At 41.9% G+C, this 24,121-nt stretch overlaps 2 protein-coding genes across 5 annotated transcripts; both read right to left on the reverse strand.

The window, feature by feature from the left end:
• Positions 1-219: 219 nt before the first annotated feature.
• pip5kl1 (phosphatidylinositol-4-phosphate 5-kinase-like 1) lies at positions 220-9,923 on the reverse strand. Of its 4 annotated transcripts, XM_029710138.1 has the most exons (10): positions 9,702-9,923; positions 7,458-7,658; positions 4,877-4,927; positions 4,472-4,626; positions 3,495-3,619; positions 3,351-3,385; positions 3,183-3,238; positions 2,961-3,073; positions 2,560-2,722; positions 220-2,094 (listed from the first exon to the last, which is right to left on the reverse strand). In XM_029710138.1, exons 1-10 carry the CDS (start codon positions 9,714-9,716, stop codon positions 1,632-1,634), a joined length of 1,377 nt encoding a protein of 458 aa, XP_029565998.1. In that variant the 5' UTR covers positions 9,717-9,923; the 3' UTR covers positions 220-1,631. The 4 variants fall into 4 exon arrangements, with proteins under 4 accessions (XP_029565998.1, XP_029565997.1, XP_029566000.1 ...); XM_029710137.1 differs by lacking the exon at positions 9,702-9,923 and having other exon boundaries at positions 7,458-8,606; XM_029710139.1 differs by lacking the exon at positions 9,702-9,923 and having other exon boundaries at positions 1,855-2,094; positions 2,560-2,666; positions 7,458-8,606.
• A 188-nt stretch (positions 9,924-10,111) lies between these two features.
• dpm2 (dolichyl-phosphate mannosyltransferase subunit 2, regulatory) lies at positions 10,112-15,928 on the reverse strand. The gene is made up of 4 exons (XM_029710142.1): positions 15,729-15,928; positions 14,534-14,623; positions 13,163-13,265; positions 10,112-11,465 (listed from the first exon to the last, which is right to left on the reverse strand). Exons 1-4 carry the CDS (start codon positions 15,729-15,731, stop codon positions 11,413-11,415), a joined length of 249 nt encoding a protein of 82 aa, XP_029566002.1. The 5' UTR covers positions 15,732-15,928; the 3' UTR covers positions 10,112-11,412.
• Between the last annotated feature and the right edge of the window lie 8,193 nt (positions 15,929-24,121).

The following is a 24,121-nucleotide window of genomic DNA, read 5'->3' on the forward strand; positions in this document are numbered from 1 at the left end:
TGTGCTTCAAACTCCTGATAGAAAACGCCAATCTCGCGTTTTCAGCACACCCCTATTATAGACAGAAGGCACAAACATGACTTTACCAGGGGTCAACAAGTTGAGCCAAGAGAGAGTATAGATGGTGGATTAGAGTTAGCCATCCACACGTTACGAAGTTGCTTACATTAGTGAATATGTTGTGAAAATGACCACATAACTTAGACCTCCAATCAGGGTATTTTATTTCTCCAACTTTGTGTGGATGTTTTTTATGCTACATCTTACATTCAAATAGGATGTAAAGTCAATTCTATTCATGGATAGAATAGATTTCTGTTTCTAGACAACGTAAACCATGTAAATACAGTGCCTTACTTTCAAACATTCAGACCCAGACAGCGTTGTGAAAAACCCCTAAAATCAATCCTCATATTTCCCTGACTGACACAGGGTGTCGAGGGTGAGGGACAGAATGGAGCACCTCAAGAGGTTTAAAGCACATGTGTGTTATATTTTCTAACAGCAAGACTAAGCCTACATTTCACCATAAAAACTGGACAGTGTGAGTAATATCTCTTCTGAGGCAACATGGCATTAAAGGGATAGTTCACCATTTTTTGTGTATTTTCAACTTCCCTACGGTGTTACCTAGGGTGTCCAGGTTCTTCCCTAGGTAAGTCAAAAATAAGATACAATTTCCAGAAGTGAACTTTTCCTTTAAAGAATGTGTTGGTCATCTTAAGAACCAGGCAGTCTTATAAAAGTTGTGTTACCCTGTTCAGACATTGCATGCATCAACCAATGATTGCATGCCACGTCACCGACTGTGCAGTCGGGCACCAGATTGCTATGACATATGATGTGGTTAGCTGATATGTAAAATACTTATCCAGGCATTGTAACATCTGACATGCGTCAGCAATGTCTGAGCAGGGGAACAGAACCTTTATGACTGCCGTTAGTCATCACTTTTAAACATTAATCCTTTATACTGACCTTGCCATGACTGCACAAAGAGTACAAACAAAATAATTATATATATATATATATATAAAACACACTGCACAGTCATATCGGGAGAATATATTCACTTGGTCAGCTGAACAGTGAAAACACAGCTTTTAAAAATACAACAAAATTGCACAGGTATAAACACTTCAAAAATGAATTGTAAAAAAAAAAAAATCCATATGAGGTGGCAAATTTGTACAATTATTTTGGTTTTCAGCATTCACTTGCTAATTGAACTTCAACAATTAAAAAACTATTATACTTTCGAAAATCAGCTAATTAATTCATAGCACTTGATTATAAATGTCGCACCTTTTTCTTTGTTTACTTAACAAAGAATATGAAAAAGAAACCCATGAATTCGCGATGGTGAATATTATATTTGTATATAATGGTTTATATTTGTTTTAGCTTTGGTCTGGAGATGTGGAAACATGAAAGTAACTGCTCCTTGATCAATCTGAAATTACAGCACTTTAAAAGTATAGCTTCATGTCTCTGGTCAGTGTCCAAGTTGCGTGCATGCAAACGGGTGTTCCTGGGCAGACAGCCTGCTACTGTGTGTGTGCAAACGTTTGTTCTTGGGCAGACAGCCTGCTACTGGGACTAACCATCCTCGTCCTCCCCTTTTTCTGAGTCTACTTGGTGTGGTCCTGTACCCACTGGCAGAGCCTAAGGCAGTAAGAGGTGGGGCTGACGGTGGAGAAGGCCTGCCCTGGGTGCCGCAGTCTCTTCCACCAATGCTCCAGCCTCTTCTTGAAGCTGTAGACAGTGAAGATGTCAATGATGCCCACAAAGTAGCGATGCTCCGGTCCGTCAATGACGTGTAGTGGGTTCTTGAAGTTGGGCAGCAGCCGTCGGTTCTGGGCCTGGAAGTCCCTGAGCACCATCGAATCTGTGACCGACCCGGCCGGCTGCTCAGTAAAGGTTCTCCCGGAAAGGGCACTGCCCGGGTCACTTCCTCCCCGTGACTCGGCAACGCTGCAACTTCCTGTCCCGCCATCCATCTCTGACACCGACAGGGTGGAGTCTTCCTCTGGGACCACCCCTGGAACAGTGGGCATGCCCGCATGGGTGGGGCTTGAGCCAGTGATCACTGACCTGAGAGGTTAAAGAGGAGAGGGGGTAACCAGAGTTATTAGAAACCAACATGGTCATCTGAAAAGGTTAAAGCGGAGAGGGGGTAACCAGAGTTAATAGAAACCAATAGCCATCTGAAAAGGTTAAAGAGGAGAGGGGTTAACCAGAGTTAATAGAAACCAACAGCCATCTGAAAAGGTTAAAGAGAAGAGGGGTTAACCAGAGTTAATAGAAACCAACAGCCATCTGAAAAGGTTAAAGAGGAGAGGGGTTAACCAGAGTTATTAGAAACCAACATGGTCATCTGAAAAGGTTAAAGCGGACAGGGGGTAACCAGAGTTAATAGAAACCAACAGCCATCTGAAAAGGTTAAAGCGGAGAGGGGTTAACCAGAGTTAATAGAAACCAACAGCCATCTGAAAAAGTTAAAGAGGAGAGGGGGTAAACATCAAGAAAGAATGAAAGAAAAATACAATTTCCACCCACTTTTTTGTGCGCATGATAAGGGTGGCAAAGGAGAGGCCCTGGTGGCGTTCGTCCTGGTGCAGGGGCTGATGGCCCACCAGGAGGCTGTAGTCCAGCACGTTGAGTCTCTGCAAGAACGACGTGTCAATCTCCACCTGCCGGAGCAGCCACGGCCGCTGCTGGTCTATCAGCACAAGCATATATATGAAATAACTGCATGTACCACTTACTACCCTGTTACGGTGTAATAATATGGGTTATTAAAATGGATGTTACTCTGCTATAAGCATGACCAGACTGGCCTCTCTCAATTACTACAATATACCTGTAAAGTATTTTTTGTCATTGTAGTCAGTCATCTGGTACACATATGTGACATAACGCTTGCTGTAACATACTATGACAGGGTTCGTTCCTCTTACCCAGAGTGATATACTGGCCCTTGAAATTCAAGTCCTTGAGGACAACAATAACCTGGCTACCCTCAGGGGCAGGGTCTGTCCACCGGCTCACCTCACAACCCTTGATGTCATACCTGCAACAAAAGACAACAGAGAACAAAGTCAATATAACAGTATTGCTACCAGAGCCTGTAATATAGTCCCTACTCCAGACTTTTTGGTTTAACTCTGAAACAGGCTTACCTGGCATTGATTCGATCGTCAGGGTAAAAAACACTCTGCATCACAATAAAGTACTTCTGTGAAAAGGGTAAGACAAGGCATGAACAAAGTTGTAGATAATAAATAATGATCATTACACACAGTGTGGACTCTATGAATAATGAATAACAATCTATAATCAGTCTGTACCTTCCTCCTATGGGAAATGTTTATCCTGTGGACACCTTGAAAACAAACCGAAAGTCAGCCAAATGCAAAGCTATGGTAGCTAAGAGGACTAAAAACAGATACAAAGATTTTCCATGAGATGAGAGTCCATCCTGTTAGTCTTACCTAAGAACTTGACCAGCAGTGAATGGGGATACTTCTCTAGGTGCTCCATGTAGATTCTCAGATTGGACAAGAGGAATTTCACCTCTCTCTTATTCTGGGTCTTCAAGAAAAAACACTTATCGTTCCTGGAAGAGGAAGACAGATGCAGAGATCAGCACAAGGAGTGAGTTATAATATATTTGTGTGTGTGTGTGTGTGTGTGTGCTTGTGTGTGTACATATGACCTTAATGTGCTTAGTGTCTAGTGTGTTCTGTGTGTATTGTGTTTGGGTATAAACTTTGGCTTCAGCTGGCCCAGAACAGAGCGGCACATTTTGCTCTTCATTGTAATCAGAGGGCTGATATAAATACTATGCATACCAGTCTCTCTTGGCTAAGAGGTGAGGAGAGACTGACAGCATCACTTCTTTTTATAAGAAACGTTAATGTGTTGAAAATCCCAAATTGTTTGCATAGTCCACTTACACAGAGCTCTGACACACACACTTATCCCACCAGACATGCCACCAGGGGTCTTTTCACAGTCCCCAAATCCAGAACAAATTAAAGAAAGCCCTTATTGCATGGAACTTCCTTCCATCTCATATTGCTCAAATAAACAGCAAACCTGATTAAAAAAAACAAAACAGATAAAGCAACACCTCACGGCACAACCCCTCTCCCCTATTTGACCTAGATAGTTTGTGTGTTTGCATTGATATGTAGCCTACGTGTGCCTTTTCAAAAAATGTATATAGTTCGGTCCTTGAGCTGTTCTTGTCTATTGATCTGTATTATGTCATGTTTTGTGTGGACCCCAGGAAGAGTAGCTGCTGCTTTTGCAACAGCTAATGGGGATCCTAATAAAATACCAAAATAGGAGTAACAAAGGAACTTTTCTATATTTTCACTATTGCTTTATGTCTATGTGTGGTGAGAGAGATATACATTAGCAGGAAAGTGAGAGATGACGAGAGGAGTAGAATATGCTTACGCACGTCAGAAAGAAGTCAGCCTTGCTTTTGGAGTTGCTGATGAACTGCAGGTATGAGCCATCGGAGGAGAGAGAGTGCTGATACTCCTTTTCTGTCATCCCCAGGGAGCGACGCAAGCTGGAAAACACTGGCCCTGCAAATGTCTCCATTTTAAAGTCCTAGAGAGTGAGAGAGAGAGAGAGTTATTTTGAGTTCAGATCTGATTGGTATCATCTGCAAACAGTAATGGAAATAAGGTGATAGATACAGCAGCAAGGTCATGGATGTAGGTCAGAAACAACCAGCCCAAGAATAGATCCTTGAGGAACTCCACAAGATATCTTGGCTCTATTAGATACCTGCTGTTTCCACAGACAAACTCCTCTGTATCAGTAAGAGATAGAGAGAGATTTTTGGAAATCAGCATACCTTATGTATTTGAGTGACTTCCAATCTGTAATCATCTTCTGACAATTCATCCTATGATTAAAAAGAAGATGAAACCGGAATAATGGTTACCTGTAACATATACCAATTATGCAAATCAATAAACATTTCCGAGTGGTCTATAATCACTGTGGGTCAGATATATCTAACATTTTGCATTCTAAAAAGAAGGCATTTGTTTTATGTTTTCACTATTTTAAATGTTGTATTCACAACTAACATTCTGTGGATGTTCTACACAGATACATTTTTAAATATGAAAAAAATACAATTAACAGCAATGACAGTCCACCAACAACAAAAAATTACAGATACCTTTCATTTACATTTACGTCATTTAGCAGACGCTCTTATCCAGAGCGACTTGGTGCATTCACCTTATGATATCCAGTGGAACAACCACTTTACAATAGTACATCGTTATCTTTTGGGGGGGGGGGGGGGGGGGGGGGGGTTGGGGGTTAGAAGGATTACTATATCCTATCCCAGCTATCCCTTTCCTGTTGAACTCCTCTCAGCTTTTCATGAAATCTAAACATTGCGACACACAATTAGCTAACACGCTACAAGAGGTGGATCAACAGGGTGTGTGTGTGTGTGTGTGTGTGTGTGTGTGTGTGTGTGTGTAAAAAGAATACTCTTATTCAGCACCATAGGATCCGGCACAGCAACCAATTGCCAATGTAAAATGGTTTCTGCAAATTAGATCTCATGATTACACCCAAATCAAAGTCCCACTTGGCTCTAATATCAGCCTGGTCGCAGAGCATTTCGTATTATTCTGTATGTAAATCCAAGACAGTCCATGTTTTTTAACCTTTATTTAACTAGACAAGTCAGTTAAGAACAAATTCTTATTTACAATGACGGCCTACTTGTAAAGCCCCTCCGGCCAAACCGTCCCCTAGCCCGGACGACGCTGGGCCAATTGTGCAATGTCATATGGGACTCCCAATCACGGCCGGTTGTGATACATCCCGGGATTGAACCGGGTCTGTAGTGACGCCTCTAGCACTGCGATGCAGTGCCTTAGACACCTGCGCCACTCGGGTGGCCATAATATTATATGTTATGATATGTTATGTTTGGTATGGTTACATTAAACAGATGATTACTTAAGCCAAAGGTTGAGAATTCTAATCTCATCACAGACAACTTTAAAATTGTAACTAATTAGCAACTTTTCAACTACTTACTACTTTTTGGCTACTTTGCATGTTAGCTAACCCTTCCCCTAACCTTAACCCTTTAACCTCACTCCTACATTTTTATTTAACCCTAATTCCTAGCCTAGTTAACGTTAGCCACCTATCTAGAATTCATGACATATTGTATGTTTTGCATATTCGTAACATATAATACGAATTGAATTGGTAACATATCATACCACATGGGTGATGGGCATCCACAAATTAATACATACCATACAAAAAGTAACATATCATACTAAATGGGGTGTCTCGGTTTTACTTACAGAATAATACAAAATGCTTTGAGATCAGGTTGCTAATATAATCCTGGTTCTGTCCCCCTTTTCCATTGTAGGGACAACAACAGTGTTTGTCAGTTAAACAAAGCAAATGCACAAGCTACTAATAGCCACCTCCCCTAGCTCAGCCAAATACTCTGTTCCAAACCGGATACTTACCAACTTTCCATCTGACCTTGGTGCTGATGACTTTTGGTCGATCTGAGGGCACCGGATGGGTGTAAGCAATATGGTAAAGCCTCAACGCCTTCTCAGATCCGCAAGGGCAAGTCATCAGAGCAAATAGTAGGGAGCAGGTTTTCAGTTTGGAATCGAAAGACGCCTCAATGATGTAAAGTCAAAATTGGGCATACGTCTTAAACAAAACAATTGTTGCAGAGAAGGTGCCATTGTAGCTAGTAGTAAGCTAACAAGCGGCTAACAAACTATGAGAACCATAACAATTTGAGCCTTTCTTATTGGAAAAGTCCAGGTAATCACTCCCTGTTCCAGTCCATTTTCTTCCGTTTGCTCTATCTGATGAGCTCCTTTTGTACATCCCTACCCCAGTTGACCTTCTCATGGTCCTCTGGGCGAACTTGATGGGTGATGGAGGTGGAGTGAGTCAACAATTACCCACTACCAGGAAATCAAAATGTATCCAGTTTATAACCAAACATGAAAATGTTGACAATGGCATATGACAGGTGTATGTATGTATATTGTTGTTTGTTTGGACCATTTAAAACTTGTTTTTGACTAGTTTCAGACCACTGTACATGTTTATGCATGCTGACAACACGATGCCCAGATCAAACTGTCTATCCCTTGTGAGCCTTGTAAAACATCTTAATCTACCACGTGTTTACACTGGGTGTGACGTTTGTAAAATACCTGTACACAGGGCATTAAACACAAAGGGTTAAAAACAAGGTGTAAGTGAAGACAGTCTCGTGTTCTAACTTTGTTTTCAGTGTTTTATCCTCCACTGAAATAAACAGGTCTGATTTTTAACATGGTGCAAACATGCTTAGTAAAATTTACTTAGAATACTTGCACCACACCTAATGTGACCGACCCATGGTTGGTGCTCACCGGTGGTGGGTTGTCGATGGTGGTCTGCACGGCTGCAGAGAGGCCTTCCTTCATCATAGAGGTGAGGCTGTAGAACTCGTGCTGCTGGTCAATCTCAAACAGGCCCAGTAGCTTCCACTGCTGCCTCAGGCCCCCCCACATCGTCCTCTTCAATGTCCCAGTCCTCCGCGTCACCCCCGCCGGACCCACAGACATCTCCATCTGGGGTGGGGATGACACACACCCACCAGAATGAGTGCTCAAGCACCAGCACTTGCAACCATCTCTACAAAATGCCACATCACTAAAAGGGCTGTTTGTCTCCATTAAAATGTAATGCCATTTACAAAAAAAGACAAGTACGCAGGTAAGACCAGTTGGACCACGCAAGTTGGTCTTCCTATCGATTGACGTGTGGTAACTCATTGCTGGGCAAACCAGAGGTTGAAAATAACAGTCGTGTCGTAGAGAGACCTGGGCTGCCTGTGGCATGCAGAAAGTGACCACGGCAACAAAAGTGCAATGGCTCGATAGGCCTCAGAGAATGGAGAGTTTTTATTGGCCTGATATTGACTGACAGGGAAATCAAACAGGCCACATACATTTGACCACAGAAGCCTTTCCTGTTAGGAACAAGCGAGTAGAGGGTAACTAAGGACTGTGAATATAGGCTAGTGTAGAGGGGAGGACTGGGACCAGAAATAAGCCCTGGCATTTCTAACACAGCGCCCCCATTTTTTTCCTCGAGGCCCCTACACCAGGCCATTTATTCCTTGAGGCCCCCATTATTAGCCAAATAATTAAGGACTGTGAATATAGGCTAGTGTACAGGGGCGGACTGAGACCAGAAATCACTAAGGACTGTGAATATAGGCTAGTGTACAGGGACAGACTGGGACCAGAAATCAGACCCTGACATTTCTAGCACACCTGCCCCTTCTTTTCCTTAAGGTTCCCACACCGGCCCATATTTTTCCTCAAGGCCCCTCACCAGGCCATTTTTTCCTTGAGGCCCCCATTATTAGCCAAATAATTAAAGACTGTGAATATAGGCTAGTGTACAGGGGCGGACTGGGATCAGAAATCACTAAGGACTGTGAATATAGGCTAGTGTACAGGGGCGGACTGGAACCAGAAATCACTAAGGACTGTGAATATACTGTAGGCTAGTGTACAGGGGCAGACTGGGACCAGAAATCAGCCCTGACATTTCTAACATACCAGCCCCTTCTTTTCCTTGAGGCTCCCACACAGCCCATTTTTTCCCTCAAGGCCCCTGCACCAGGCCACATTTTCTCTGAGGCCCACATTATTAGCCAAATAATGATAATTTTGAACAAAAAACCTGGGGCTAAAAATGAACCAGCCAGTCCAGCCCTGCTAGTGTATCCCTCCTTCCCCCACATGGGGTATGTAAATATGAACCATCAGTGATCATGGATCAACCAGCTGTCTCCTTGACAACAAGCAGGAGAGGAACAAGTCTGTTCAAGTCCCTAGGGCCTAGATGTAGCTGTTGCTCTCAATGCGCCCCTGAAAGCCCAAGAGGCACTTTATCTGTTCAAGCACAGTGGCTGTAACTAATGAGGTCCTTGTTTTGGAGAGTACCCAGCTTCAAGCATCTATTAGCAAAATAACCGTTTAATTAGTAGTTTTATTATGTTAAATCATGATGAATCAAGGATAAACCATTGATAAAACATAGGGTAGAAAATAGGTTGTTTTTATCAACATGCAGAATCTTTGAAAGAGGACTCCAAGTATCTGCACTGCTCTCTATATTGGCCCACTGACCAGTGGAACGAGTTGACACCACACCACACCCACAGCAGTATACCAGCACAATAAAGTAGGCCTACACCTTTTGCCATATAGTAATACCCTATACATGTGTAGGGTATACAATAATATATGGGCTATTATAGGACTGGCCATGCAATAAAACAATAGGCTAAAAAGGGTTATTGCATGCGCATAAGGGTGATACAGCCAACAATTTCTGATGTTGGCCGGATGGTTTGAATATGGTGTTATTCTTTGCTGTCTAAATTCAACTTTTCACACACAATTCGGATACATCATTCTGTCGTCTATCCGGTGCCTGTCATTGCGCGCATCGGATACCGACGGGTAAATTTAGCACGAATAAAAAAACTACAGTAGGCTACGTCCATTCAGTCAAAAACATATCCTAACAAAACAAGCAATATTAAAATATTTGCGTTAACATTAGTAATAGATATTCCAAAATATGAAGATTCTTGCCTCAGTTTGGCTCATCGATGCCACTAATTCAGGTCCTCCCGTGTCTGCTCTATAGTTCCCGAGATCAGCGCATTCCTCCTATCCACGATTGACATCGCAATCCGTTCTTTCAATGAATGCGCGCAAGCGGGGATGTGGCGATAATGACAATGCGCGGAACCCCCAACAAGCTGCACCAGAAATCTCCCTTCACAAAGCATTAGCTCATGTTTGTGACCTGAAAAAACTCCGGCACAGAGATTATAAAAAACGCCATATGAGACTCATTTTACGAGGAATCGTTTGATGTGATCAATGATATGACCTAAATCGTAGATGTATAGGCTACACAATAAAACATGATTATTTGAATCAATTCTCATTATAGACCACATTCTAAACATTGAAATCCTGAATGAATTGTGCGACAATTATCAATATAACATTTTTATTTTGTGAATACAGAGGACCTTTAACCCTATACACCATCCACATTTTAAGACCTTGTTTCACTCAACAGACTAGAAAGTCGTCCATCATATAAGATGCTAAGTTATCTTGTACTTGAACTAGCCAAGCACTTAATGGTATTTGAAAGCATGACAGATTTCTAATTTGCCACAATGAGTATTTAAAATACCAAGTGTTTGTGTGGACATAATAAATATGCTTGGATATCAATTGGGCCCATTCAGTCCGTGTAGACTACAGTTACTAACTAAACAATTGACATTGGTCATTCTTAGCAACTAAGAACTCAATAAATCTTTAAGTCTTAAAACAGTGCCTGAAAAGACATCCAAAATGTGGTGATATGGGACACAAGTGAAACTTTGATCAAATCTGATATAGTACTCTACAAAATCAGCTAATCTAATTCCTCTCCACATTATGAAGCCAGGTTTTATCTAGGGCTGACGACATACAGTTAAAGGTGAATACCGACACATTGATTTCATCCCTGGCAAAGTGACAATGCTCCTTAAGGATAAATATAGCATCTGCAGCCATGCAGGGATTGACATTAAGGGTTGCCCTATTGCCTGGGTCAAGTGAAGTGAGCAGTCGCACAAGTTTGGCCTGCACTGAGTTTGCCCCAATGGGCACATAATGAAAAATAAATACATATAGAAATCAAACTGAAAAGAATTCCAGTAGCCTAAAGCTGATCTTTCTGGTTCATTCCCATTGTTTACGCAAAAGACAAACAATTTATGGCAGTCGGGCAAGTTGAGCCTGCTATTAATGTTTTTACTGATAACCAAAATACAAAGACTTCCAGTACTGATCTGATTCCTTCCCTATGTGTAGGTGACAGGCAGGCCATACATGGCAGTTTGTGTGTAAATAACTAATTTACACTTTCAGGGAAGTGATCATAATCTTTTGGCAACCAAAAAAAGACTTCTGACTTGCCCGATGGGCAAGTGCCTTTCAGACTTTAACGTCAATCTCTGACATGCATTACCAACCGCAAGGTTGTGGGTCTGAATAAGTAGAAGGGATAGGTGGTGGTGTACAGCAGCTCTTCAAGTCTTGTCTTATGTCTTTCAGTCATTAGAGGTTTTCATCAGCTGTCAGAGCGAAGCAGTCCAGACTTTATTTTTGATTTCTCCCAACGGAATGTAAGGCAAGACGCTGGACCAGGGAGGTTCTAGTGAAGCTACTGTTAGCATAACTACTAGCGCTACATCCTGACCCGTCTGACAGCGTCTCTGTGACACCATCCCTCTTAGTCCACCTTAGGCTTGCGGTTCTTCCTGGTGACCACTCCAATGAAGGTACCTGAGGAGAGAATGTCTGTGGTTACTCTTAAAACGAGAAGAATAAGATCACTGTTCTCATCAAGACCAGACTGAACTACAGTGGTGGCCAAATATATTGGCACTCTTGCACTTTTCTTAATGAATTCCCCATTTCTTCTAAAATAAGTTGAAATTAAAAAATAAAGTTTGGTCTCCACACCTTTGTTCTATTGTCAACATTGCAGAACCAACGGTTTTTTGGGAGGGGAATGTTAATTATGAAAATGTAACCAAATGGCATGTACCCCGAGCTGACAAGGTAAAAATCTGTCGTTCTGCCCCTGAGCAAAGCAGTTAACCCACTGTTCACTGGGTGCTGAAGATGTGGATGTTGATTAAGGCAGCCCCCCGCATCTCTCTCATTCAGAGGGGTTGGGTTAAATGTGGAAGACACATTTCAGTTGTACAACTGACTAGGTATCTCCCTTTCCCTTATATATATAAAAAAAAAAGGTTTTGGATGGGATTCAGATCTGGAGCAGTCGCTGCCCACTCCAGAACAGTCCAGTGTTTATTCTTGAACCATTCCTGGGAGCTTTTTAAAAAAAGAAGTACGTGTGTTTGGGTTGTTGTCCTGCTGTAAGACCCACAACCTTTAACAGAGACCCAGTTTTTAGACACTGGGTTGAACAATGCACTCCAAAACACCTTGATAATCTGCTGTTTTCATTATGTCTTGCACACGTTCAAGGCACCTAGTACCAGAGGCATCAAAGCAAAGCATTCAAAGCATTAGCGAACCTCCCCCATGTTTGATTGTAGGGAGGGTGCTCTTTTCTTTGAATGCTTAATTTGGTCATTGGTAAACATAGGAAGACTCCAATGCTGAATGAGACAAGAAAGACCCATTGAACTTTGTAAAATCCCATCTAAACATGCCTAAATCCTGGGGAAATGTTCTGTAGACCAATGAAACAAAATTTGGCAATACATCAGCACTATGTTTACCAATGACCAAATAAAGCATTCAAAGATGTTCTGGAGTGGCCAGCGAGGAATCCAGATCTGGATCCCATCAAAAACCTTTGGGGAAATGTGAAAACAGCAGTTGGTGGAAGGCAACATTAAAAATATTGAAGAATTGGAGTCATTTGCAGCTAAAAAGGTGGCCAAATTCCCAGTAGAAAGGTATAGCAAGCTCATAGATAGCTAAAATACTTTGTTTTGTTGTTATCTTCACAAAAGGATGTTTACCAAATATTAGCTCCTGTGTGCCAACAATTGTGTCCATGACATTTGTTTACATTTTCTTAATTAAACATTGTAAACTTAAGTTTCCCCCACAGAAAATGGTTCTGCCATGTGACAATCCAATAACAACGTGTGGAGACAATGTTTTTTTTTCAAGTTCAACTTATTTTAGAAGAAATGGGGAATTATTTAACAAAAGTGCAAGGCTACCAATATATTTGGCCACCATTGTAGGTGCCACATATTCACCCATTTGGGTGTATTGCATATGGATCTGTTCATGCCCAGTTAGGCTGTTCTGTGATTTATAGACCATCAGATGGTCATCTCAGCTGCACCTAGCTCAGGGAGGTCCTTGTGAACAAGCAGAATGCCTTATATCCTATGTATATCCAGTCCTTTTAGATGGACAGGCTGAGGGTAGGAACAGGGAAGGGAGCAAAACACGAGATTAGAACCCATCTAATGTAGCATTCAAGAACTCACCTACACAGAGCAGCAGTATCAATGCTGCAATCCCAGGTAGAATGACAGAGTACTCCCGTGGAAGGAAATACTGGTGGACCACATGGTCGCTGTCCACGAAGGGCTGGAAGAGGTACAATATCCCACGAGTTAGTAGACACAAACAATACATCATCTTCTATTGGATTCCTGGCAACGAGTTTAACTTGCAAATTACAATGCAAAGTCAACATTCTCGAATGTGTGGACCTCCAACGATCTTTGTGATACCATTTGAAAGTTGAAATTTCATTCCCATTTTAGTACATTTATCAGCCAAAACATGACACCCACCCTGTTTTCAAGAGCATGTTGTGTCTCAACCGATGGCCGGCACAACACAAAAACGTTACATGATGTAAAATAGGGCCTAAGCTACAACAAATTAGTTTATGCGTTTTTAGATCATTTACATTAAAACATGTTCTTTTAAATAAAAAAAATAAAAAATGTCAAATTATAAAATAGTTTGCTAACTCTGTTTGTAAGCTTTTAAATTATATCAATCTCAACCGTTTATCTTTTCCAGTGATGAAGACATGTCTCATGGTATGGTTGTGTATGCAAAATGGGTAAACTTTCAGCATCTTTATTTCTTGAATGTTTCGGCATTCAGGCCCTTAAAAGCCGCTTTCTGAGCACTTCTACAATGGGCAAATATTTTTCTAATCAAAAGGCGTGCTGTCAAAAGATGATTGAATTCAAATGGATTTACCCGTTGGCAAGACAGCACAAACCAATTTTGGACCAGAATAGCAGTTCTAGACTATACCTAGCTACAGAATGTTATACCAGATAATGTGATTTAACCAAATATTTTTGGTATCCATTACTTGGAGTTACAGGATAGGTATTGTTTGGTGTAGGACAAAGAATTTTCAACCAACCTTAGCAATACTGTCTTAATCGTTGATTCGTGGAAACAGGAGAACGACGCCAGTATCACCAAGCTTGGTAAAAAAAATTCTCTGTTCTACACCAAACAGTACCTATCCTGTAACTCCCAGTAATAGATATAAAAAAATATCTTTAGTTAAATCACATTATTTGGTGTAACAATCTGTAGCTAGGCTATACCTACCACACAGGGGGCTGCTTTAGGGGAGCACAGTTCATGTCTGGAACGGTGCAAATGGAATGTCATCAATCACCCATGTTAATTTTTTTTCACCTTTATTTAACCAGTTGGCCAGTTGAGAACAAGTTCTCATTTACAACTGCGTCCTGGCCAAGATAAAGCAAAGCAGTGCGACAAAAACAACAGAGTTACACGTGTTCGATACCATTCCACTTCAGCCGTTATCACGAGCCCGTGCTCCTCAATTAAGGTACTACCAATCTCCTGTGACCTACCAGTATGATGACCCAGATTGTGTAGTATGTAAACAATAGGAGGCTGAAGCCAACCAGGCCCATGCCAACTGCTCGATCTGTCCCTGTTGCCTGCAAGAAATGAAGACAAAATGTATGAGGGTGAGGTTAAACTGAGAAAATACTGTATCAAGCCATTATTGAGATAATAATAAAGTACCACCATATGAGTCATAATACCCATAAGTGTGCAGTCAAACAGGGAAATGGTTCCAATCATTTTTCAGCCATTCACTTGTCCCATAGGGATTTTAGAAACACTTAATATAAGGGCTGCGTTTTGTGACTTTTATAAATATATTAGCCAGTATTTACCCCTAACAAAAGAAACGCTAATTAGCTGCTAATGTGGCTATCATAATGAACCACAAATGCCATGATGATCTGGAGACTGCCGAATCAAGGCAAAGGTAAGAATCTCTGGATTAACTATCTAATGTTAGCTAAATGTAGTAATGAATACATTTGTGACATTTCTTTAAAATGTACCTGTTAGCAAAGGTACCAGCTAAAGATGACATGCAGGAGCTTTTGTAATATTGCATGATGTCTATTTTGATGCTAGTTAGTATTTTTAATTCAAAGTAGAGCTGAATATATTGACAAATCACCTTGTCCGAGAGAGATTTACATGGTTATCAAACGTCACGCCAGGGAAAGCCTAGATTAAACACAGCCCTTATTTTAAATTTCTAAAATACCCTATGGGAAACAATGAATGGTGGAAAAATTGGAACCATTTCCCTGTTTGACCGCTAGGTTTTATGGGTATTATGACACCACCACTGTGGGGTTCTGTAGGCTAGCTATTATTAGAACAGCCTTGTTGGATAGTCAGGCAGGGTAGTTACAACGTTTCCTTTCATAATCTGGCTGGGTGATAAAATGAACCATGCACGACACATGAAAACGACGATAGTGTGATAGCTAGCTAGCCAACTGTCTGTAACTACCATACAGACATGAGGGATTATAGCTAGTTAAGTAACTTTAGTATCTAGCTAGTTAGCGAGTTCGTGCAACTCTTCTGGCTTTCACTTAGTCTCTGGAACTTCCCTAACGAAATTGTATCAGCTATTCCGTAGACATTTAAATAGGTTTGTGGCTATAAAATAAATAGTAACAGTATACAGGTTATATCACAAAATGGCTAGTAGCCCTGGCAATTATCTTTTACCATTTCTAACGTGTTGTTTCCGCGTTTGAATCACATCCGCAAACTGCGAGCGTGACCCGGATGATGAAGAAAATAGGTAAATGTTCTGTCCATACCCTCGTCTAAACCCTACTCTAACCGTTTAAATTCAATGCGGTCACGTCAAAGTTGGACGTCGCAAGGATTCTGTTTAGACTACCACAAAAAGTGATGCCAATTTAGCAATTTTTCAGACTACCTGGCAACTTTCTTTCAAACAACACCTTGCAACAAAATTAGCTCCTTTTAAAAATGTATTTGGAACTTTTAGCAACAAAGTGACTCAAACGCTAAAATGCACGCATTTTCCCTCTAAATGACACTAAAACGATTTTCTCTGTCACAACACACGTGCCTGGCTGCAAAAGTACGTTGTGAGTGACGTCAGCAACAGGCGCTCAGCTCGTGCACAGGCAGCAGCAAATCATTGTTGGCTGACTGCAGCTGCCTGTGCACGAGCTGAGCATCTGCTGCTGACGTCACTCACACTGCACTTTTGCAGCCAGGCATGACAACTAACAACCAATACATTGCTGAAAACTATAATTATTCAGAATGTGTAGGTTTACCAGATAAAAAGAAAATAAGTAAAATGTAATTGTTCAATAATGTGTAATGTGTAATTGTTCAATAATTAAGTGTTGTCTTTAAAAAGAAAAATATCTGATCATATAAAATGTTGTGTTTATATTACTTTTACAAATAAAAATGTGATAAACAAACAAATCTAAACTAACAAATGTCAAATCATATTTATCGCCAGTCAATTTGAGTAACGTTATTGTGTATTCTACGTAAAGACGCTACGTAATGACGCAGTTGTACGTTATTACGCAATGACATCACAACGTCATTTAGCAACTTTTAGCAACAAATCGACCTGCCTCCAGCAACTTCCCCTGAAAATGAGTTGGCAACACTGACCACAAAGATTCTCCTCGCTAGCCAAGCAGACCAGATCACCTTGACATAAATAAATACAATTGAAGTAAATTATCTTCAAATTTTATCATTAAACCTGCTAGCAACATACATTGCTAGGCTTACTGTTCTTCAGTTTGTCAATGACAATATCAAACCTATTTTATTTTTTATTATTTCACCTTTATTTAACCAGGTAGGCTAGTTGAGAACAAGTTCTCATTTACAACTGCGACCTGGGGCCTGTTGCACAAAACTAGGATAAGGGATTAAGCCAGGATATCTTGGTGATCCTGGCTCAATTGATCCGTAATCCGGTTGCACTAAAGATGGATAGGGGGCAGGAGGATATGTTATGGTATAAATTACCATGGAGATTTATTCTGTGGAGCTAGCCTGCTCCAGACCTGGCTAAATTCCAGGATCTATTTAATCTCATCCCTAATGTCAGTCAGCAGTCACCACAAATGGAAACCAATAGTTATTTCACTGCTCACTATACATTGTTATCACATATAACTAGACCCACTGTCATTATTTAAACGTTTGTGATCATTAATTTCAATGATTTTGGATAAAAAATAATTTTTAGATTATGTTGCTATCATTAGATAATTTACAGTTTCCCATAGACTATAAGGCTATATATAAAATGATAGAATATTAGGGCCACAGAGGGGAAAAAAACACAAGTAATAATATTGTAACCGGTTGTTTTAAAGGAGGACAGTTGTTAAAATGACAGATGTGGGGCATTTCGTGAAATTGTACTTCAGTATGGTTTCATAAACAAAGACATGCTGATGTGCCAGAATATTAAGTATCACATTGTCATAAGTATCAAAACTGTAAAAACAATATGTAGTTTTTCTGCAGAAAGAACCAGCCTCATAAATTTATGACTTTATCCTTTTTCTTCAGTGTGGCCCTAGTACTCTGTCATATAAACAAATACACATTCCATATGAATATAAAAACACAATGTGTAACATTATGTTCCTTTATTGAATAAGGACAAAACAAAGCAGGTAAACCATCAGCTCCTTTCGAAACTGAAGTCACAGTGACTACAAGATGGAAAGCACAGAATCCAAGCATATTATACAAAATGATACATACACATTCAAAGGTCTGTATATAACACACCCTGCATGTCTGCACACTAAAATAAATGCAGGACAAATCCATACACATCAACTGAACAGACAAATGAATGGATGCAGTAGCCTCCCTGCAGCCTTGTATTACACACAGTATACCGCACAAACATCATAAGAGGCCAAATTCGTAAAAAAACGAACCCAAAAAAACCCCAATTCCTCTGCCACCGCAGGACATATTTAACCAAAATTGAAAGCACACATACTAACTAAAATAATTCAACACATATTGGTCCCTCAGCAGCCGACCACTGTCGTCATCAGGGAAGATTGCCGGATTGTCCCAGTCCATGGCTGGTGGCACTCTGGGGGCCCTCTCCTTCCTCAGGCAGGCCACATTGTGGAGGACAGCACAAGCCACAGTAATATCACATGCCCTAACAGGGCTGACCCTTAATTTGTGAAGGCAGTGAAAGCGTGCCTTCAGGAGGCCAAAGGTCATTTCAACTCTGGCCCTGGTCCTGGCATGGGCATGGTTGTAGGCCTGCTGTGCTTCCTGGGGGTCTGTGAAAGGTGTCAGGAGAAAAGGCTGGCAGCCATACCCCCTGTCTCCCAGCAACACACCAGAGAATTCACCTGTCAACACAAAATCTCATCATTACTACCTCATAAACACAGTGATATTCTTGACACAGCCATGATGGTTATAAATAGGGGTTGTGTGGCTTACCTTGTGATAGGCACTGATAGATTTCAGAGGCCCGAAAGATTCTGGAGTCATGGACTGAGCCAGGCCATTTTGCCACAACATTGCTGATCACACAGTCAGCATTGCAGACCATCTGAAATCATAAGATGAGGAATATTACACCAATCAATGCACATCACTGGCAATGCAGAGTGTTCGTCAATGGACAATATCAAAAAGTTATGTTCACCTGAACATTAATGCTGTGAAAGGATTTCCTATTCACAAAATCGGCCTCATGGGCACCTGAGGGGGCTTTTATCCTTATGTGTGTGCAGTCCACTGCACCAATGACATTGGGGAAACCTGTCACACAAAGTAATGAGTATCCTACTATGTGTTAACAGTTGTCCTGTAATTTGTAGATCCTCTTACCTGCAATCCTATAGAACTCCTCTTTGATGTCACAGAGTCTTCTGTGGCCAGGGAAGGAGATGAAGACATCTGCTAATGCTTTGATAGCCAGACACACACTCCTTATTGTGCGGCAAATTGTGGCCTTGTTCAGCTGTTCTGCATCCCCCACTGAGTACAGGAAGGCTCCACTAGCAAAAAAGCGCAAGGCCACACAAACCATTTGCTCCACACTCAGTGCATGGCTCCGTGCAGTGCGGTGCTTAATCCTGGGACCCAGTAGTCTGCATAGATACCTGATGCCATCTGCAGAAAACCTGTATCTTTCATATAGATGGTCATCAGGGAAGGCCAGTGGGTCCAACCGGTCCCTGAAGACCCTTTCTCGCCTGAAGGCTCTCCTCAGCACAAGTGCTTCTTCATCCACCACATCTCGCACGAATGGGCATGCCATTGTCAGAGCAGAAAGGAACACACAATTTTGGGCCTTCATATAGGCTAGTGGCCACACCTGGTGCTGGGGGGGTGGGCAAAAGAGGGCGATGCCTTATAACGATGACTTGGTTGTACTGATTGCTGGGAAAATAAAAAAAACCTTAGAAAGATGCCACCGTCCTGTGTGCTCACAATAAGAGCTCATATGTCATGGCTCACTTGACTTTACGAAAATATACCTAATTTTTATTTTGAGCTGTGTCATCTTCTTGGAGCTGGGGGAGGAAAGAAAAATAATGATTAATACATTTGTGTTACAGTTAGCATACAGTGTACATTGAAGGCATATCTCACCTCCCTCTCAAGTTTTTTTTATTTCAAGGTCCAGTTTCCTAATTGTCCTCTTTTTTATTTCGGACTCCAGTGCAAGATTTTCCATATTTTTCTTCTTGTACTGAATGTCTATGTCTGCCAGTTCTATTTGGCGCCGGAGGTGGTTGCCATACAACTTTCTGATAGCTTGTGAGCTCTGTGAACACAATACAATTAGCGCAGCTGGAATTTGGCAGGATGTGGTGTCCTTTTATTAATACGCACTATGTTGCCAGGCTGGTTTTCCCACTGTATAGCATCTGGGTCCTGTAAAAGAAATTTGATTTTTTGATTTTGATGAGGACTCCTCACCATTGTAGAGTAAATAGTACTTTCACAGTCTTAACATGATACCTCATGCCTTCTGGAATCCAGAGAGATGGTCTCCTCCTCATCATCGTCTCCATCATGTGCTGTTGCTGCTGCACTGGGGCCTTCACCCTATCACATTTAATCGGATTCATATTGAAGCTAGTAGACAAGACATGCCAGGCCTACAGTATGCCTTTGATGGAGTACTCACTGGATCAGCATCGTCTGGTGCTTGTGCTGGTGGCTCTAACAGGAACACAGTGCTGCCAGACACTGCAAGGCAATAGGTAAACCAAAGTCAGACAGTCCAAATTGATTCAATATGAATGTGGTTGTATCCCATGTAGAGATGGAAGGACATACCTTGAATGAAGCGGGTGGCATCTTGGGAGGAACCTATGCTCGTCTCTTTCCCCCCAGGGATCCCCTCTAAGACGGGCCTGCCTTTATTTAGCTCCAAGGCCATGTCCTCTGCTGGGGTAAGGTCAGCCTTTGGTGACCCACCACCCGTGCCTTGTCTGTGGGTATTCTTTTTCACTGCTAAAACAGTACAGACAATGTGTGAGCAGGCACCTTCTGGGTACAATATATGCTTGTGCTTTGTTAAATATTAGTCAGGGACCATACCATTCTGCAGAATGTTCTTGTATTTGATTTTGACCTGCTGCCATGTCCGTTTTGGCCCGTTCATGTTTAATCTACACACACACACACACACACACACACACACACACACACACACACACACACATTTAATGGAGTCACACTGCAAAAAATTACTTGGTATTTTTGTCTTGTTTTCAGTAAAAATATCAAAAAATCTATCATAGCTTTATACAGTGTGATGGAGTTACTTTACACAATTTCACTCATATCTGCAGTGCATTTCAATTAAAAATTTAACCGTTTCATAATTACAGTACAACTGCATTTTTGGAGATGTGAATTAAATATTTGAATTGTAATTGTGATGTTTCAGCGGAGCGGTGACTGTGTAATTGTGCACTACTTACGCATTCAGGCGGTCTGCAATACTTTGCCACGCTTTTTCTCTTTGCTTTATCACTGTGACGGTGTTGCCTTTCTTCTTAATTATATCTTTTACCTCCTCGTATGCCTCCATGAGGATTTGTGCTTCCGACGGGGAAAAGTACGCGGCTCTAGTTGCCATGGTAAATCAGTTAATCTGTGATCTGTGGCGGGGTCTATTTGAGTGAGCCGTGAGCGCGCACCTATCCAGGATTGGTTTCACCTGGCTTAATGAATCCGTGTCTGCTCATCCTGGCTTGGTCTTTGTGCAACCAATTAAGCCTGGACGCACATGTTTTGGCTTCATTGAGCTCAGCTGAGTCATTTATCCCGGATGTCTTAATTCTACTTTTGTGCAACAGGCCCCTGGTCAAGATAAAGCAAAGCAGTGCGACACAAACAACAACAACACAGAGTTACACATGGAATAAACAAACATACAGTCAATAATACAATAGAGAAAAAGTATATATACAGTGTGTGCAAATGAGGTAAGATAAGGGAGGTAAGGCAATTAATAGGCCATAGTGGCAAAATAATTACAATTTAGTAATTAAGCACTGGAGTGATAGATGTGCAGAAGATGAATGTGCAACTAGAGATACTGGGGTGCAAAGGAGTAAAAATAAATAACAGTATGGGGATGAGGTAGTTGGATGGGCTATTTACAGATGGGCTATGTACAGGTGCAGTGAGCTACTCTGACAGCTGGTGCTTAAAGTTAGAGAGGGAGATATAAGTCTCCAGCTTCAGTGATTTTTGCAATTCGTTCCAGTCATTGGCAGCAGAGAACTGTAAGGAAAGGCGGCCAAAGCAGGAATTGGCTTTGGGTGTGACCAGTGAAATATACCTGCTGGAGAGCGTGCTACGGGTGGGTGCTGCAATGGTGACCAGTGAGCTGAGATAAGGTGGCTGTTTACCTAGCAAAGACTTATAGATGACCGGGAGCCAGTGGGTTTGGCGACGAATATAAAGCGAGGGCCAGCCAACAAGAGCATACAGGTCGCAGAGGTGGGTAGTATATGGGGCTTTGGTGACAAAATGGATGGCACTGTGATAGACTGCATCCAATTTGTTGACTAGAGTGTTGGAGGCTATTTTGTAAATGACATTGCCGAAGTCAAGGATCGGCAGGAAAGTCAGTTTTACGAGGGTATGTTTGGCAGCATGAGTGAAGGATGTTTTGCTGCGAAATAGGAAGCCAATTCTAGATTTAATTTTGGATTGGAGATGTTTAATGTGAGTCTGGAAGGAGAGTTAACAGTCTAACCAGACACCTAGGTATTTGTAGTTGTCCACATATTCTAAGTCAGAACCGTCCAGAGTAGTGATGCTGGACAGGCGGGCAGGTGCGGGCAGCGATAGGTTGAAGAGCATGCATTTAGTTTTACTTGCATTGAAGAGAAGTTGGAGGCCACGGAAGGAGAGTTGTATGGCATTGAAGCTCGTCTGGAGGTTAGTTAACACAGTGTCCAAAGAAGGGCCAGAAGTCTACAGAATGGTGTCGTCTGCGTAGAGGTAGATCAGAGAATCACCAACAGCAAGATCATTGATGTATACAGAGAAAAGAGTCTGCCTGAGAATTGAACCCTTTGGCACCCCAATAGAGACTGCCTTAGGTCCGGAAAACAGGCCCTCCGATTTGACACACTGAACTCTGTCTGAGAAGTAGTTGGTGAACCAGGTGAGGCAGTCATTTGAGAAACCAAGGCTGTTGAGTCTGCTGATAAGAATGTGGTGCTTGACAGAGTCAAAAGCCTTGGCCAGGTTGATGAATACAGCTACACAGTATTGTCTCTTATTGATGGCGGTTATGATATTGTTTAGGACCTTGAGCGTGGCTGAGGTGCACCCATGACTCGGAAACCAGATTGCATAGCGGAGAAGGTGCGGTGGGATTCGAAATGGTCGGTGATCTGTTTGTTAACTTGGCTTTCGAAGACCTTAGAAAGGCAGGGTAGAAAGGATATAGGTCTGTAGCAGTTTGGGTCTAGAGTATCTCCCCCTTTGAAGAGGGGGATGACCACGGCAGCTTTCCAATCTTTGGGGATCTCAGACGATACGAAAGAGAGGTTGAACAGGCTAGTAATAGGGGTTGCAACCATTTCAGCTGATAATTTTAGAAAGAGAGGGTCCAGATTGTCTCGCCCTGCTGATTTGTAGGGGTCCAGATTTTGCAGCTCTTTCAGAACATCAGCTATCTGAATTTGGGTGAAGGAGAAATGGGGGAGGCTTAGGCAAGTTGCTGTGGGGGGTGCAGGGCTGTTGACCAGGGTAGGGGTGGCCAGGTGGAGAGCATGGCCAGCCGTAGTAAAATACTTATTGAAATTCTCAATTATTGTGGATTTATCGGTGGTGACAGTGTTTCCTAGCCTCAGTGCAGTGGGCAGCTGGGAGGTGGTGCTCTTATTCTCCATGGACTTTACAGTGTCCCAGAACTTTTTGGAGTTTGTGCTGCAGGATGCACATTTCTGTTTGTAGAAGCTAGCCTTTGCTTTCCTAACTGCCTGTGTATATTAGTTCCTAACTTACCTGAAAAGTTGCGTATCGCGGGGGCTATTCGATGCTAATGCCGTACGCCACAGGATGTTTTTGTGCTGGTCAAGGGCAGTCAGGTCTGGAGTGAACCAAGGGCTAGATCTGTTCCTGGTTCTACATTTTTTTTGAATGGGGTATGCTTATTTAAGATTGTGAGGAAAGCACTTTTAAAGAATAACCAGGCATCTTCTACTGGTGGAATGAGATCAATATCCTTCCAGGATACCCGGGCCAGGTCGATTAGAAAGGCCTGCTCACTGAAGTGTTTTAGGGAGCGTTTGACAGTGATGAGGGGTGGTCGTTTGACCGCAGACCCATCACGGACGCAAGCAATGAGGCAGTGATCGCTGTGATCCTAGTTGAAGACAGCAGAGGTGTATTTGGAGGGCAGGTTGGTTAGGATGATATCTATGAGGGTGCCTGTGTTTACGGATTTGGGGTTGTACCTGGTAGGTTCATTGATAATTTGTGTGAGATTGAGGGCATTAAGTTTAGATTGTAGGATGGCCGGGGTGTTAAGCATGTCCCAGTTTAGGTCACCTAACAGCGCGAGCTCTGAAGGTAGA

This window comes from Salmo trutta, chromosome 23 (genome assembly GCF_901001165.1).
Source record: "Salmo trutta chromosome 23, fSalTru1.1, whole genome shotgun sequence".
NCBI classification, from domain to species: domain Eukaryota; kingdom Metazoa; phylum Chordata; class Actinopteri; order Salmoniformes; family Salmonidae; genus Salmo; species Salmo trutta.